This window comes from Nipponia nippon, unplaced genomic scaffold, assembly GCF_047370975.1.
Source record: "Nipponia nippon isolate SJK-2023a ecotype South Korea unplaced genomic scaffold, ASM4737097v1 scaffold_9, whole genome shotgun sequence".
In the NCBI taxonomy this organism is placed as follows: Eukaryota; Metazoa; Chordata; class Aves; order Pelecaniformes; family Threskiornithidae; genus Nipponia; species Nipponia nippon.
Genome location: NW_028262413.1, coordinates 20,225,164 through 20,242,897, shown reverse-complemented (window position 1 = coordinate 20,242,897; position 17,734 = coordinate 20,225,164). Strand labels below are relative to the sequence as shown.

The 17,734-nt window shown below is 46.0% G+C and overlaps 1 protein-coding gene across 2 annotated transcripts in view; it reads right to left on the bottom strand.

Moving 5' to 3' along the window:
• Positions 1 to 17,734, bottom strand: part of BSN (bassoon presynaptic cytomatrix protein) — a 95,714-nt gene that overhangs the window by 76,394 nt on the left and 1,586 nt on the right. The window contains exons 1-2 of one of the 2 annotated variants that reach the window (XM_087743900.1): positions 14,655 to 14,810; positions 14,070 to 14,185 (exon numbers count right to left, since the gene is read on the bottom strand). The exons of the other annotated variant lie outside the window; for it this stretch is intronic. Coding sequence (XP_087600026.1) covers positions 14,070 to 14,137 — 68 coding nt within the window. The 5' untranslated portion in view covers positions 14,138 to 14,185; positions 14,655 to 14,810. Of the gene's footprint in view, positions 1 to 14,069; positions 14,186 to 14,654; positions 14,811 to 17,734 lie in introns of those variants that run through there. 2 annotated transcript variants of the gene reach the window in all.

Genomic DNA, 17,734 nt, shown 5'->3' with positions numbered 1-17,734 from the left:
AAGGGAATTGCTCTAATTTAACTCAAGTAGGTTCAGTGGTGCCACTAAATTTTAGAGACAAGACCCGAGCTTGGAGCCAGCATCCCAAGGGGTGTCAACAAGTCCTTTTTCATACAAGATGCTAACTTGGGAGCAATAACCAATGCAAGGTAAATGCCAACACTGTTAACATCTTTGCTATAAAATCAAGTCATAATGATATTACACAAAATCCACACACATGGCTTGTAACTCAAGTCTTGTTCAGGCACGGTGTGTGGAAAAGTTCAAGAGAGAGCATATGCATTGGTTTTCTCCTAATTTATTGGTTTTCTCCTAATTTCACGTTGCCCCTCAGAGCCACCGGCAACTGGCCACATCCATCTGCTCAGCTGCCACCAAACCCCAGCCGTGCTCACATCCATGGGGGTTCAACATTTTTGGTCCGAGTAAATCCTTCAGGAGCTGCAGCCCTTTTATGCAACTGGGAAACAGAGATTGCATCCCTTTCTCTGCCCGGTGCCAACTGAAATGGGTCCCTGCTCGCTGGGCAACTGATCTAATTGCTGCATTACAGTACAGAAAAGAACATGAAAACAAATGGCACCATCGCCATCATTTTACAAAAAGCACACCCTGTTCAGGCTTTCCAAAGAAGAGCTGCATTTGTCCATGGAAGGGAGCTCCTAGCTTCACATCCCTATCAAAAATAAGCAAAATGGGGACAAGCAACTCTATTCTATTAGTAGAAAAGAGGGAAAACAAATGACTGCTTACCTGCAGCAAAACCAAGGGTATGAGAAGCAAACAAATCAAGATAAAGCATGAAAAGAGAGAAGATGTGCAGACACTCACACCCAAAAGAGGGAGGCTGGGTTAATGAACAAGAATTAGAGCTGCTCCGCTACGAGCAGAGATTTGACCTATTTGGTTCAACTGAAACCTGATGTGAACATCCACATGACTGATTTTAAAAAATCACTGAATATAACCTATTTAGAAAAAAAGAGATAGCTAAGCAAAAGGGGAGTTGCACTCTAGGTCAAAATAGCACTGGGTTTGACTCAGAAAAACATAATTCCTAATGCTACGGGGAGGCATAGAAGCTGCATGGGATAATATCAAATATTAGCTGGTATATACTACCTATTAGCAAGTCAGACTAGAAAACAGGGCATGCAACCTTTTAATAAATAAACAGAAAAAGAAGTGTCTGATGTGGAGGGCCTCCGGTTTCAGCTACATGCAATGAAAATCTCACACTAGCGATGCTAAAACATCCACCGAGCTTGGGAGTTTTATTGGTGGCAGCTTCGTAGCTCCAAAAGCGCTACATCCAACATGGGGAATCCTGTATCAGACTCTGCTTTGACAAACAAAAGAAGCAGTTACAGAATTAAAAATCAGCACCTGCTTAAATCCAAATGCTCCCGACTTAATTACATTTATGTCCATGCAGGAAGAAGTTCATGCTGGAAATGTGTGTACTGGATGGTTTAAAAAGAGCGAACGCCGCACAGCTGAAAACAAACCACAAAATATGAAATGGTGACTAGAAACTGTCAGGGAGTATTTTAGTAGATGGTAACACAAGCACTCTTGTGAAAGGCCACAGTGTTCAATGACTTGCTTTTGTGAGCAGTGGAAAAACCCTGTTCTCCTGCAGCTTTGTGCTCCAGGGTTGCTTTATCACTGTCAAATAAGATGCAGCTTCTGTCAGGCATTTTCCCTGTGACCGAGGCATCCCTAATGCGTGTCTCCTGATGCTGGGTAGTACACTTGAGCTCTTGCTCAAGGCTTTCACCCAATCTGGGCAATCATTCGGGTCCCTAACCTCCACCCACATACCTGTTCTCATAAATATAGAGGAACATGATATGCTCGAGTCCTCTGCCTCCCTGTTAAACCCCACCAGGGCTGGGGTTCAAGGAGGGGCTGCCAGGCAGGCGGTGGCATAAGCCAGTTGCACTTAACGCACCAGACAAATGACCTTCCCCAGAGGAACTGCGTCCCAGCACGATGCTGCCATGTGGCGAACAGCACCGCGACGCACGGCGTGCCACCTTCCTCCTCTGGCCCCTGGTTTTGCAGAAGATAACACAGCGCTGTTGCCAGCTTTTCCCTTAGTTTAAAATGCAGAGGTCTTCAATCCATGGAAAGGTAACAAGAACCAGAAGTTTTCCAGTTTACATTCACATTGTAGGTGCATGACTTGGTATACTGCAAAGTCAAGATTAGGAAAAGCCTCAGTCCACCACAGACCAGCTATTCTCCATCTTATTAGCATCTTGTCTAGTTCAACTGAGAATCAGCAACAGGCTAACACATCAATGTCACTCACACTGCTGTATAAAGCACGGTTGTTGAGAAGCATCTGCCATCTTATTAGCTGAATCCTATGCACCAAAAGAGGGTTTTATGACTGATTTAAGCTCTAAATAAACATTTACTTGCTTATTTTCATTCCCGCGCACTGCCTTTTTTGTAAGTGTTTGTGAATCGTTATCAGTTGCAGTTGGACTAGAAGATCGTTGCAGGTCCCTTCCAACTGAAATATTCTCTTCTCTTCTAGTCTATTCTAATTTTGCTATGTGGCAAATAAATACTTAATTTGCACCTAGCTTGGCCCTGGCTGAGCTAAGAGCAATTTCCCTTAGGGTGCTTTGCAACATAAAACCAGAGCAAGGGCTGCTCACGCCCACCAGCCCAGCATCCCCAAACTTCAGAGAATCCCAAGGTCTAACATCTACTAGTCACCCTATGTAGACCATGATGAACATCTGCAACTGAATGCAAGGCTGCTGATCCCCATAGAGTCCAGAGCAGCCTCTATGAATCCCAACACCTGAACTGGAGTCAGGGGAGACTTTTGCATACCTCCCACGAGCCCTTGCAAGCCAGAAAGTCACTGAGTGACCTGCCGACCCCCACGTGCTGCTCTTTCAGCTGCTGATGCCTGAAATGCGCAGCCACCGCTGTCAGGATCTTGGCCAAGCCCCTCAGAGCCACCGGCAACTGGCATGACAGAAGAGCCTGCAGGTAATGATCTCAGTCCAATATATATCAAAGAGATTTCTTCTGAGATAGCTTTACAGGAGCAGACACACTGAAGGCTGAAAGATTTGAACGGGTCTCTTTTTGAAGTGATATAACTTGCTGAGAACATTTACGATCTTGAACTTCAAAGCATTAAAATCTCTCGGGGATAAGTGGGGTGTCCAATATCCATTCTGCCTCAGTGTCAGGGAAAATCTGTTTCCTCTATGATAGCAGAAAACTACATGTAAATCTTCCAGAGACAGAGTAGAAGCCACTTCTTGATCGTGATGCAATTAGCTGCACGGCGTGAGAGGAGCGGTACAGCTAGCCACTGAGAGCCAGGAGGGCACAAATGCAAAGCAGGAGCCCTGGCTCCGCTGTGCCTGGAGAAATGCTATCCCTGGGGTGAACGTGGAGCTATTAGAAAGGTCCACTGGGTTTCTGATGCAGCATCTCTGTCTCTCTGGGCACTTAGGAAGTATCTGGAAGATATAAAGCAAGGAGGACCGGTAGCTCTTCCAGTGTATGGGTGCAGTCAGCTCTGGACCATCGGTGCAGGTGAACAGCAGCCTTGGAGCCCTTGAGGAGAGCTGGAAGGAGAGGACGCAGCGGGCACCCCAGCCGCTGGCCCCAAGGATACTGCCGAAGGGGAGGACGCTCAGCACAGCTGCCCAACTTCAGGAGTTATTAAGCCCCCCGCCATTGAGCATACCAAACTCCACATTAATTCAGGGGAGCGCTGGGGGTGGCCATGTTCGGGGGATGCTGCAGGCTGGATGGTAAAGCAGGCTGCTGCCTGCAGAGCTCCTCTCTTCTTTATTGCAGGACTTGGAAGGTCTGCAAGAAATGATGAAGGGCCCTGCCGCAGAGATACGGCCCTGAGACCAATGCCAGGGAGCACGTAGAGAAAGGGCGGCTGAAACGGGGATAAATGTCCTCAGAAGTCACAGTGAGGAGCGGGCTGACAGCCGTCCCTTCAATCTCATTTCCACCTAGCTGTTCGATGTGTGGCCTCTGTCTCCTTCCCAGGTCCAGCTGATTGCTGTGAGCAAGTCATTTATGCATGTTAAAAAATCATATAATTTATAAAGGGTCATGACAATCTTGAAAATAACACAGACACCAGAAAGGCCAAGTATGATGGGTAGAGTACCCCAGCCAAGAAGCAACTGCTCCCCTCTGCCTCCATCCACTTACATCTTATAACCGAGCTCTAGCAATTGAACGGTAAAAGAGCCGATTGCCACAGTCACATTTAACTAAAGACCTTTGTCCCAGTAAAGTTACCAGCATGAATTACTGTGCTGTATTTATGAAGTGCCAGCAAAGCCAAAAGATAAACCACAGCATGAAGCTAAGGAATTTTTATGGCACGTTGTTCATGAAAGCTTATGTTGTAAATTTATGATTATAACCCCCCGCCTTGAGAGCCTCTCCGATTTTAATTGGCAGCAATACAATTTTTTGTTTAGGTTGTTAACTGTTCCCTAAAGCAATGCAGAATCAAGCTACCTGCTCTTGACTTAGTCCTGCGACATGCACAGCGCCTGCTTTGAGATGCCAAAATTGACAACAGAAACTTTCAGTAACAGTGACCATAATACAGTCAGCTTCAATCTGTTTGCAGGACTGGAAAAAACACACAAATACACATGACTACTATAATATTTAGATTTAAATGGGGGAAAAAAAAAATCAGAAAAAGTGAGAAAGTTTGTTAAAAAGAAATTAAAAGCAGTAGGTGGAAGGGTAAGAAAGAGAAGTTTCCATGGCATCTCTTAGCATATTAGGCCCACAGGCAAAATGTCCACTATCAAGAAAGGGTTTAAGACATGGCCATAACAAGGCAACATAATTAAAGAGTGGAGCAAATAAGGCTACATTAGTAAAAGGATATCCTTCAAAAAGTAAAAATTGCATTTAGATGAGGAAAAAAACAAAAAAACCCACCAAATTTTGGCAAATTAAATTTAAAGCCCTAATAAAGCATACAAAAAAAACCTTGTGAATTGGGCCAAAAAAAAAATATATATATTTTCTAAAACTTTAGAAATAGGAAATCTGCCAAAGAATCTGGAAAACTGAAAGAAGATTGAAACGCAACAGAAATATTTAAGGAATGCAAGACTGTAAAAGAAAAGATAAATCCAACCTTTGCCATGCTGTTTACTAAGGAGAAATTTATGAAGGTTCCCACACCAGAACCATTTCATATACAGGATTAGTCTGAAAAATCATCTCAGTAGGAGAAACGTTAGGATAAAAGTCTAGAAAGAAAGAAGGAAAAAAAGAAGTAAAAGATGGTGAAATGAGGGGAAGCCTTCTTCTGGGTTACTAACTGATCACAATTTAGGACGCCAAGGATAGAGGTAGATGGTCAGGTTTTCACAAGTAGAGTTGCAGGACCCTGCCATGGGATAAACGGTACATATTCATAAATGTCCTGGGAAAGAGGGGAGTAATTAAGGGTTTGCTGAGCCATACAAATTTATTCAGAGTATTCAAAGCTAAAACTGAATGCAAAGAGCTTTAGAAGGCTCCCCTGAAATGGATGTCTCGAAACGCCATGGCAGGTGAAATCCAAGGTCAAGAAATGCAGAGTAATGCACAGAAGATAAGACAACCATAGCCACGTGTAGTGATGGGCTCTAAATGAGATATTGCCGCTCTGCAAAGAGTTCTTCAAGCCATTTTGGACAGTTCTCAGAAAATGTCAATTTAATGCTCATCAACAAATATAGAACGATCTACAAAAAAATAGACAATTAAGTTATTTTGGGAAAAACGCATTCTGGAAAGCAATTCAAAGAGAAGAGCAGAGGCAGCCCATTCCCTTGACTTGCTTCTGGCTTTCTCCCTGCCCCGGAGAGTGCCACAAAGGTCTGGTTTTGCAAGGCTCCCTTTTGAGTTTCAGGCTTGATTCAGTCGAGGAGCTGGAGGGATTTCTGCAGCTGTTGGCCCATTCTGGGTAAATGCTCTGACTTGGAGAGCAGTTTGCTGCTGGCAGGTAAAAAGGGGTCAATCCCAGGGGTCTGGCTCCACCAGGACAGCATTCACGGTCCTGTCCACAGCACCCACAGGTCCCCGTGCTTCTACAAAACCTCCAGCAGCAGGAAGTTGGTATTTGACCATTAAGAAGCTGGGAAGACTGCAGGGCCCTTTTTTTTTTTTGGATGAGTTCCACCCATGCTCCAAAATTAAAAGCTGATGCAAAAAAAATGCATCATTATCCATCTCTCTGACAGCTTGAGTCAACCAAACTCAGCCCGGAACGAGGAACAACACTCATTCCAGGCATAAAAAATAGGAAGATCCATCAGAAAGAGAAGTGCTGTTAAAATGAGGCAGTAATAACATACCAGGAAGAAACTGGCTTGTATTTTTAGAAAAAGGAAAGAAAAACCCAGTTAGAACAGCAATTTCCAGGAGAGGAAATCAGACTACCATACTGTGGAGAGACAAACAGCTCCTGGTAACTGCAGCGAGCAGCAACAGAAAAATCCTGACTTTGCACGCCTATTTGTTTGAGCCTGGGCAAATGAAACACGAGACCTAATATTTTTTTGTGTGTGTGTCTGTGAACAATTGTAGCATTTTTATCCATCCTGCAATTGTGTCTTTGCACCTCACAGCATTTTGGCCATCTCATAATTGTCCCTCTAACTATTCCTCAGGCCGTTTAGGTCCTTAATTTTTGTTGTTGTTGCCTCAGGTTACCAGGAGAGCTGACATCTAAGGTGTGGAAGAGCAATCAAGAGAAGAGCATTTGGGCAGGGACTGAGGAAACAGTGACCAACTCATGTCCTCCCCGAAAAGAGCTCCAAGTACCATGCATGTAGAGGGGTACATGGTAAAACTGATGAGCCCATACTTTCCTGTAAGGAGGAGAGCTTCATGTCCAACGCGGCCAGATACCATTTGATGAAAACTTCACATCAGGTTGTAGTTGTCAGAAACACTTCTCAGCTGCAGAAGTTTCTCCATCCCCCATGTCCCCCACACCAGAACATGTGGTCCAATAATGTCTATTATTGGAGACAAGACCACGGTTGCAAGTGCCTGCTGGGGACAGTGCCCTGGGGCCGCCAGCCAACTGCCTTGCACAGGATGGCATCAAAATAGTTGTTTGTGTGTCTTAGATTTGCACTTTCTGGTTTTCAGAGATTTGATTTGGAAGCTCAAATGCAAATAGCAAACCAAACTCAGAATTAATTACATTTTTGTGTGTAAAACTTGCTATTCGCAACAGCAAAGAAAAAGCAAACCCAAAGAATTATTAACATTATTAACATTACCAATGTATTAACATTACCAATACTGTCAGAGGCACCATCAACTTCAATATTTCAAGCTGTTCAGTTTAAACGTACTTTTTGAAATAGGAGAGTCTGAAATTCCTCTGCCAAATTCTTTATAGGATCAAAGGAAAACACTTCTCCAGCGTCTGCAATTCTTTGAGGCGCCTTGTCCCTGCATGCATTTCCCTGCCGCACATACCTCAGACCAGAACATTTGTCCCCAAAGAGACTGACGCATCTGCATATTTGATGTATCTATCTGTCCTCATGGTCCCATTGAAAGGCTTAACTTGGCAGAAATGGAAGCAGGTAAAATTTAAGGCTGAGAAATTTACTTGATAAGTGAACCAGATTTTAGGTATGTTGATAAGTACAAGACCATTTTATTTCTACCCAAAGCAGCTAGTTGATTTTGTTTGCACATTTCAAAGGAAAAGAAAGACGTGATAATTTGTTGATTCAGAGTGTTTGGGACTGTATTTTTGGTTAATAATAAATCAAAATTAAGTTAGTCATTATCAACATGGGCTGGATGAAACCAAGTTGTGTAGCCATCAGGAATCACATCCTAATCCATTAACCAGTGCACCTAGGAGATAATTTCAAGATGAGAAAGGCAGATAAAATAAAGTACAAAAGGGACAGTAAGGAGATACTTCTTCAGAGTTTTCTCCCAGAGCGATAATTTCTGGATATCTTATTTTTGCCAGGTTAAGGTAATCAATGGCATATAACGTAGTAACATGGACCATATTTCCCACTCAAACAAGAACTGATGTTCTGTCACAATTTTGGTGTAACCAGTCCAAACCAAGTCTAACAAAGTGGTAAATGGGCTCTACCTGCTCTGAAAATCACCACCATGAAAGGTTCAAGGGACAGCAAAGGACAACGTGCCTCCTCTGCTGCTGAGCCCTAGGTGGTAGGATCTCACCCAGAGGGTGGAGGGCAGGCTGGGGGTGTGCTTGCAGGACTAGCAGACTCAAAGATCTCCACTCTATATAAATGGAAACAACCTGTCTTTCCTTGCATGCTCCCCAGCTACAGGATTCCCAAGCAAAACATCCACAACAACTTGCAGACAGCGGGGAAAAGGAGAAGGCTTGGAAATTTCCACTCTTTGGGACTACAGAGCTGCCCTAAATACAAAGGGACAGTCGGGACAGATGCTGAACAGCAAGGACTGATTTACAGCGATGTAAGCAGAACTCAGCATCGCCTCCTCACGTACGCCGGCGTCGGGAGTATTTATGGAAAGCTACTGATGCTGCCTGGCCCCGACACAATGTGCTCTGGCACTATCTGCCGCAGACATCTCGCAGGTTCATATCAGAGGAGACTCAGCCCACGGATGTGTTTTGGGAGCAGCCTGACAGCAGTTTTCCCACCCTCCTAGGAGCCATTCCCAGCAGAGGATTAGAGGAGAGTGGAGAAGGTCCCCAGGGGCAGTGGTCCAATGGATCGCTACCAACACCTGCCCGGTCCAATGAAAAATCTTGCTACAAACAGGTAAAAAGAAACCCAAAATACAGTGGATTACCATCGGTGGGCAGAAGACAACAAAGCTGATGCACTTCCGAGGAAATATGGGAAAGATCTGCGCACTTCAAGGACAACATGTGGTTCGCTGCATCCTGTTGCTGGTTCTACAAGGACCACATTACTGGGTCCTAAACTTGGAGCCCCACAACGAGTCCCGAACTTGGAGTCAATAACAGAACAGAAGTTACTGTAGACAAGGTACTGAAAAAGCATACTGCAAAATTTAAATGGAAAAAAAATGCATTACTCCATCCCGTAGACTTGGAGGTTATTGCCAAGCATGACAAGAACGGTTTAGGCTGTAATCACCTCAGATGCTTAAACTACATCAAACCCAGCTTGGCCAGGGCAACACAATGCTAGCATGTGTCCATGTCCAACTGCAGCACAGACGTACCTGGAAAGGCTTCAAATCATCAGTGTTTACTCTGGCAGTTAACTGGGAGTTTAGTGTTTAAAGAAAAAAAAAAAAAAGAAAGAAAAAACCCAACCAAACAACAATTTGTCTCCCTAAGAAGATTAATAGGTGCATTTAAAGAAATCAGTCTGTAGGGTTAATGAGAAAGAGGCAGCAAAATCCTAAATGTGAGACCTCCTACAGTTTTTCAGTCCAGCTGTACAATCAAATAATAGTTTATGTAACTAGGATTGGAACGAAATAAATTAAAAGTAATTTCATGTTTCATCAAAGGAAAAAGTACAGTTCGGAGTCAACATGGAAAAAGATCTAGATCAGCACTGCATTTTCCCCAAGCCTTTCATAAGCTTTGTATTATCAGCTGATTTGTTTTTTTCACAAGAGGAAGGCAAATTACCAAGTCCCTTAAGAACTTATTATACATTTCCAAATTTCAACTATTCTTATTTTATAACTTCACATATCTGTAACTGAAATGTTTTCTTTAGGAGATGAAAGAAAAAAAAAAAAAAAAACCACGTTGTTTTTCCCAGGCTGCAATCTGGTTTTTCTGGTTTTTCTGGCTAAAAAAAAAAAAAGAGTGGGTAACAGCTACAACATGTCAATCTTTGAAAGTAATTCCCACACAGAATTTCATCCTTTCTCAGATATTAAATATGGCAAAATCTCTTCATACTCCTCATGTCTAGACTGATGAAGGAAGGACACAAGCTACCAACAGACTCTTTCTCCTACTGGGGAGCCCATGGCAGACCCAGTCAGGTCTCATGTGGGCTGGTGAGAGGGGCAGGACCGCTCTCAATCCATTTCATAGCTGAATAAGACACATCTAACATTGACTTCATGCCCATGTACAACTTCCAAGGACAGAGCACCCTGAGACCATGTCAGAAGAGGTCACATCTCCTAACAGAGCTCAAAATCCATAAATAAAGCCAAATTCCAAAACAAATCCCCACATTCACAACACTACAATCCTCATGAGAGTACCAGTCCTGCAAAGGGACGTCCACTGGAGCCAGGCTCTGAGCTTGGCATCAGCCTCACGTTCCTCTCGGCAATTGGAGAGGCCTGTGAGCCCCCATTGCCAGGAAAGACTCAAAACAGGCTAAAAAGCAATATTCTACTGGCAGGGAAGAAAAAAAAAAAAAGAAAAAAGGTTCAAAGGCTACTCTCAGTTATTGACATCTGGCATCTGAAAGTCTCCCTACCCTGTAATACCTACATAGACGTCTGTGCCTCAGGCACCTGGGGCCGGATGAAGGAGGGCATGCCAACCTCAAACACACCGGCTGGAACATTGAATTTTGTCACATTTGCACCAGGCAACATTTTGGTCCAAGGTGATATTTTTTTTCTGCGGCCTTCAGAGGAGCTGTCAAATCCTCATCTGAAAGCTATTCAGCATGGGAAACTGCTTTGTCATGTCTGAGAAACCATGGTCCCTGGCAGGTCCCGGAGCCAAGTGAAGAACAGTTAGTCATTCCTGTTCAAAAAACTTCAACATTCAGCAACATTTCTCAAGCAGCACGGATGCATTTTCCCTTTGAGCCATACAGTATCTGCTTGCTCTAGGTTGCGTTATAATTGTCAAAAAGGGGGAAACCCTCTGAGAAGAGGGCAGGAGATGCTCTTCTTGTGGAGAGCAGCTAAGGATGCTCAGGCAGCAGAGGTTCAGATGACTGCAGGTGGGACAGGCAGCAAGTCACAGGCAGGAGATGACAGCCTGCACCTCACATGGGGGTTCAGAAGCTGCAGGACAGAAGTCACAGCACAGCACTGAAGCCTGAGCACAGAGAATGAGAAAACACTGAGAAACACAGGGATGGCCTCAACAGTCTTCAGGGAGGAGAGAAAGAGCTTCTCTTGGGTCAGAGGAGCCTGCGCAGAGCTTGCTGCAAGTTGGGAAGTCACTGCGTAACCGTGATGCAGTGTCTTGGTGGCTTGGTGTCCATACCCTTCCTCACCTCCCGTACCACTTGCTGCCTGGCTGTGAACATGGAAGAGACGGGCATGGTGGACAAGGGTAAGACCATCACATCATCTCCAAAGGTTCATCTTCAAGTCCTGACCCATGTACCAAGGGCTGCCCCTGCTGCGTCCCGGCCATGCAACATGCCCCATCATCTGGCTGCAGAACCAGAAATGGGTGAACGTCCCAGTCACCATCGCTCCCCACTGTGAAACCAGCTGGCCAGGATGGCCCAAGTCCAAGTCTTTGAACACCCCTGGGCTCGAAGGTGTTGTTATCCCTCAGGAAAACATACAAGTTAAGCCACAGCTGCATGTCTCAAACACATGGACTACCAGAGGCAAATCAAAGCTGCATTTTGGTTTTGCAAAGTTGAGTATCTCATTTAAGATCTTAGTCGTTACCTTGTTAGTGGGACTATACGATGGGATGCCTAATGGTGTCTACCAGTGGGTAATGGCCCAGAGGTCTCCTCCAGTCCTGTGCTCCTACCTTTGCCCACCGGTACCTTACACACCCTGTTACAGTCACTTGGCTCTTGGGCAACTGAGCCCATCATCATCAAGCACTAATGGTCCCCGAGCGGAGACGTCCATCTTGCTTGCTCTGGGGTAAAGGCATAAAGGCTCGTCCTCACATCAGGAAGCGCGAGGAGGACAAGGGCAGGCTGCTGAGGCCACCTGTAAGCAATGGGTTTCCAAGAAGGCCCGCTGCCGCAGGAGACACTAAGGACAGGGATCGGAGAAAGGATAGGGACAGGGAAAGAAGAAAGGGACAGGCTGGGCAGGAGAGGATTTTTTTTTGTTGTAGCTCTTCTTAGAAGATGCCTAATACACTTTACCGCATTAAATACACATCCATTTTTCTTCTATAGACAATGACCTAGAAACACAACTAAATCATTTTTGACAAAAGAGAATGCACCAAACTATTTAATCACATCTTCCCAGGGAATAAAGCCAATATGAACGGTTAACCTGCTTTACATCGCAGAAACTATAGTTTTGGGCCAAAGGAGACTGTATATTTTAGGAGGTGAAGCTTTTATTTAAGCGTTGTGTGATCATATATCCCATTGCACCCTCTGGTAAACTGCTGCTACACTTACACTGTTTATATACATTGCATTGCCATTTGGCTAGGTTGGACCTCTAAACTCCATATTTTGGTTTGCCTTTGTCAGCCATCGTGATGATCTTTACCACCCCGTGCCAGAAGTCAAGATGGCTATCATACCATCACTTCTCATCTTAAGCCAAACCATTACACTTTAAAAAAAAAAAAAAAGAGAAAACAAAACAAAATAAAAATTGCATTCAGACACAGCTTTTCTTGACTTGGTGGACGATGTTCCTCTGCCTCCGAGGAGCTCAGTATGGGCAGGGAGCTGCTGTCTCCTGCCCCATCAACCCGCTGTCTCCAGTCTGTTAACAGGGCTGGGGTCTATCTTCGATAGCAAACACGCATTAGTAAGATACAAAAAGGCCAAAAGTCAGTGAGATACCATCACCAGTATACTTAAGTCATCTTTGACATTAAATATGAACAGAGTACGGGTGAGGACCCCCCCAGGAACATGTCTTCCAGCCTCGCTGTAAAGCGCAGACCAGTGTTAATAGGATGCAATGATACTGCTCCCTCTTGTAGGCTCCTAAATAGCTCATCTGAGGTGTTGGGTGCTCTCAGTCAGGGGCCAGCTCACTGTATTTATAAAAACTTTTCAGCGTCAGTGACATGAAAAGCAGTCCGGCATGCCCAGTGATGACTGACAGGCTGCACAGCAGCGCTTCGGGGTCATGCTGAAGCTCAGCACCTCCAGGCACTAAAAAAGACCAAAAAAACCTGTTCAGAAGAACAGTCGTGCCCATGGATTGATGCAAAAATAACAAATCTGTCATTCAAACAGACGTTTGAAAACACAGTGATGGCTCAAGAGCGACGATCTCAATCTCAAGAAAATACGTGCAACACTCATAACAGTTTACAATGTGCGGGACCAGGATGACCATCAGCACTTGCTGTCACTCACCAGTCAAAAAAAAACCCGAGCAGCATCCAGGAGCAGCGGTGCTCATCAGCGAAGGCAACGTGATAATCTTATTTCTACATTTAGTGAAAAACCAGAACGCCATTGCCATGGAGCCCATTTCACCGTACCGAGCTACCCGGTTTTTGGGAATGGTGTTTGCACCCTGACTGCCTGTCACATCCTTCCGAAGGTGCATCTCATACGCTAGGAAATGAGTCTGATATTGCAACAGGATTACTAGCAACACCCTCAGCTGATGGTGTGCCATAGGGCCAGCCCCAGCCAAGGATTCAGTGAAGAGGGCTGCACAGACAGGCGGGCTGCACAGACAGGCAGGCTGCATTTTTCTGGCAAGTAGGTGTCCAGATGCACATCAAGTATTCCCCAAACCGGTACAGACTGCAGGAATATGCCATGGCACCGAATACCTGTTTGCACTGAACTGGAAACATGACGGGAAGCATCAAATGCGTGCTCAATTCATGCAGCAGAGAAAAGAAACAGCTTTATTCAGTCGCGTTGGAGAAGCAGGAGCCAGCCCACCGTGCCGCGTGGCACGACCCGCAGTGTGGAGGGACCCACCGGTCCCAGCGGATGTGGTCACTCGAGCTGCGGCACTGCTCCCGAACATCAGCAGAAGAGGCTGACCACCAGTACTCAGGATTTCAGGGCACAGAAAGCGGCCCTGACACAGCCGCAGCTGCACAAGAAGGAGCCAAAGAGTCCTCCAACTTTTCAACCAGCATGAGCCAACGGAGAGAAGGAAATCAACCCTTCCAAATTCTTCCACACCTTTCTTCCTGAGCAGAAGCAGACAGCGTAGGTACATCGTGCAGCAAAAGCGAAGGGTAAAGAGGCATGCCTTCAGCACAGCATCCAGGTTGGTTTCAGCAGTGAGAAACCCCAACCTGTGAAGCGGATTGTAAATCTGTGTATTTGTTTTGGAAATAAAGGCATTAATATTTGATGCCAAACATTTTGAATATTGATGAGCACGTTCACAGAAGAGGTTTTGGAGTTACTTAAGCACCCAGAATTGTGCCATCTAAATTCAGTGGCCTAATGGCTGCTGTCAGAGCTATCAAAAGTATGTAAAACACCGCTTGCTAAAGGGAAGACGTGTTGCAGCTGACACCACCTGCCCATCACAGGAGAGAAAGACGAATTGTAGCCCAGTGGGATATTTAACACAGCAAATATTTTGACTTGATCCGTCAAGTAAGCCATCTCGTACTCCTCCTTTTACCTTTTATTTTGCTCACACAAGCTTTATGAGCTTCAAACATTGCATATCTGTTCTTCCCCTCCTCGCTTAAACCCAGCCTCAGCCCCCTCCTGACCCTCCAAATCTCTTACACCAAACAAACTATTACTTACTAAAGGCAGGTGCATGGCAGGCTCTTCCAGAGCGCCAGTCCGCAGTTCAGCAAAAGGCCAGGAAAAAGCTATTTTAATGTTTAAGGAAAAGGTTTTCCAGCGATGCCTCTGATGACAACGTCTCTGCACGGTCCTGCTCAGGGCTCAGTCTCTTTGGGGACAGCAGCGCATGGAAACAAACACAGAGCTGGCACTCCAGACAAGTGCGAGCCCTGTCCCTAGCTTGGTTTTCCACCACACAGTCTCATTTTATTTCTAGCACAGTCATATGAAAATGGACATTGACTGCTCATTTCTGCAAGCTTGTGAAAAGTGATTCATATATAAAAAGTGATGTATATACTTATTACCTATTATTGCTGTGGTGCTTATGGCAAGAAAACAAGCCAATACCCAGCAAATGAAAGTGAGCTACCAAAAGGGCAGAATGGAGCATCTGCACTGCACTAACGTTCTTTCCAAACTTGAGCTATTTTCTCTAATTTGGAGGAGTGCTTCTTTCAGTCCTGTTTCTACTATACCTACTACACCTGATTTTTTTTTACTTCAAGCCCCACCACCTGCCAAACAAGTTGATGCTAAATGTATAGCAGGGTAAACAGGATCAACAGTTGACTTGCTGTTTCCAGCCAAGTGAAGGCTTTGGGGGAGTGCTCACCGCACACACCAGAGTTGCTGCCACTCAGTACCGGAAACTTCCCTTCCTGGTCACTTCAAGACCTTCAACTCGCAGCAAGCCTACCTGGAGACTTGAGAAATGCTGGGGTATTCAGTAAAGTGGCTTCTTTATCACAGAAGGCAAAGGTCCCGGAGGTCCCTGCCGTGGGAGAAAGCTTCCTCCTGACCTTGAAGCCCAGCAGCCAGCCTGGCTGTTGGCAGCACAGATCTCCCAGGCTCCGGAGGAACAGCGATGCTAAAAGCACTGCTGCTCCCACCGACAGCCCGGGTATTTGTGGCCGGTCTTCAACGCTTCCCAGGAGACCGACCTTCTTCCCCTCTCCCGTCTTTCAGCCTTAGCTCATGCATCCAGGCATCAAAAAAAGTCTTTTACGAGCTCCGCAGCTGAGCAGCAGACAGACTGAAAACCTGAATGAACTGGGCATAAATCAGGCACAGGCAAATACAATCGGAAGCAGCAAGAAAGTCTCTCTTCAGGATACCAGGAAAACCAGCCACCTAAAGCGCCGTGCCCCAAGCTACGTTTCTAAACTTGGGATCGTCCCTGCTCTGCCATCCAACCCCTTTTCATCAATCCATCAAGTTGCACCGTAAAATGAGGCTGTCCCTTGTGCTTAGGGGGTCTCTTTGGAGGAGCAGACCAGGACTCCGCGGCCAGGCAGCTGTAAAGTTTTCAGTCTGAATGCATCCGCAACGAATTTGTATTCCTTTGATCCTACGGGTTAATAACGCTCCATCTTTTCATCTCCTCTCAGGCAACAGAGGCTCTGTTTGTCCGGGCAGACTAACAGCAACCCTTCCCTCCCTCCTCTGATTCAGCATCACCTGGCCCGAGTACCAGAGCTGGGCACAACCCCCCTAGGCGAGACTGTAGCAGCGCCTTGCACAAGGGTGAGGTCTTCCCATCTGCGCTGAAAATGCCTCGCCTGATGCAATCCTGCACCGAGTCTGCCTTTTTCAGAGCTGCACCCCGCTGGCAGAGCCTAACCGAGCACCGCACGCATCTTCCCTTCATCCTCCAGCACCTCTGCACCCCGGCTCCCCCAAAAGCTCCCCGAAGCACACAAGCAGAAAATCAAAGTTTATAAATATCCGTAGATGTTGCAACCCAGTGAGAAGATGTTACTTCTACAGGACGTTTTCTGTCCTCTGAAGTCTCTCCATAGCGTATGCAGTCTCTTGAAAACAATTATTATGAATCTAAACACAAGACCCCGAAATCCAGCGTATCGCATATAAGGTATTCAGACTATTTTCCTGCAGAACACAAAGCAAGTTGTGAAAAATTACACAGAAAAGCAACACTACTCTGGTTTTCATGGGCTTGCATACACATTTAGGTTACTTAATTCAGAGAAAAAAAATAATTGCCCAGATATTGAGAGAAATTCACTTTCCTTTCCCTTGTCACTTGGGATTTCTGGTGTGGCACTTTTTGCACCGCACACCCGCAGCTCAGTCAGCACGAGCCGTGCTTTGCTAAACCTTTTACAACATCTGGTCTATCTTATGTGCCCACTCCTGCACCTCACAAAGACGACTTTCTTTTTCAGGCCTGTTTTTTTCCTTCATTTCCACTTTATTACCTTCAATTAAAATCCCTCAGCGTTATCTCAGCTCCCCACACCCCTCCTACACTCAGTTTTTAAAGACCGGTACAGATCAGCATCTTCCCCATCCCACCGCCGCTCCGCAGCAGCCTTTGTCACCAGCCCGCGGAGCCCCGCATGGCCCACGTCTTTAATTGCGTTAATTAATTGCAAGGGAGGGCAGCTCCTCAGCGGCAGCTCCTCGGCAGCAGCTCCCCAGGAGGGGCAGGAGCGTCAGCGCACCGTGCAAAGGCTCAGGCACGGCCAGCAAAACCAACCTGGTGTTTCTGGCAGGAGAGGAGCGAGGATGGGCAGCGCTGCAGGACTGTGCTCCTCCACCCTGCCAGCCCTCTGTGCTCCGGGTCCCCCAAAGCCCCCGGGACCCCCAGCCCCAGTACCCAACAGCAAACGCAGACCCTGGCCAGCAATGGGGGAGCCCCGCAGCAGCGCCAAAAACAGGCAGAGACAGCAGATCTGCACAGCTCCCTCGGCTGATCTTGTTATGACGGCCTAAATAGCCATGTGGGTATTTAATTTTAAATTGTTACGAGCAGCCTATGAACAAGTTCTCGCTGGCAGAGTCCGAAGCAGAGGGTTTGGTGACTCTTGAGCAAGGGGAACTGGAAAAGCATAAAGGAAGATGGGCACGATCTCACTCGGGTATTTTTTCACGCTCCCTGTGTAAAAGCTAACAGAGATTTTACAAAGAAAAGCCTGCCCGCAGCTCGGCTGCCCTGTCGGATCTCTGAATCCTGTCTGGATGTTAAGGTGCAGCCTGCCAGCAGCGATTGCAGCCCGCTGGCTGGGAATGAG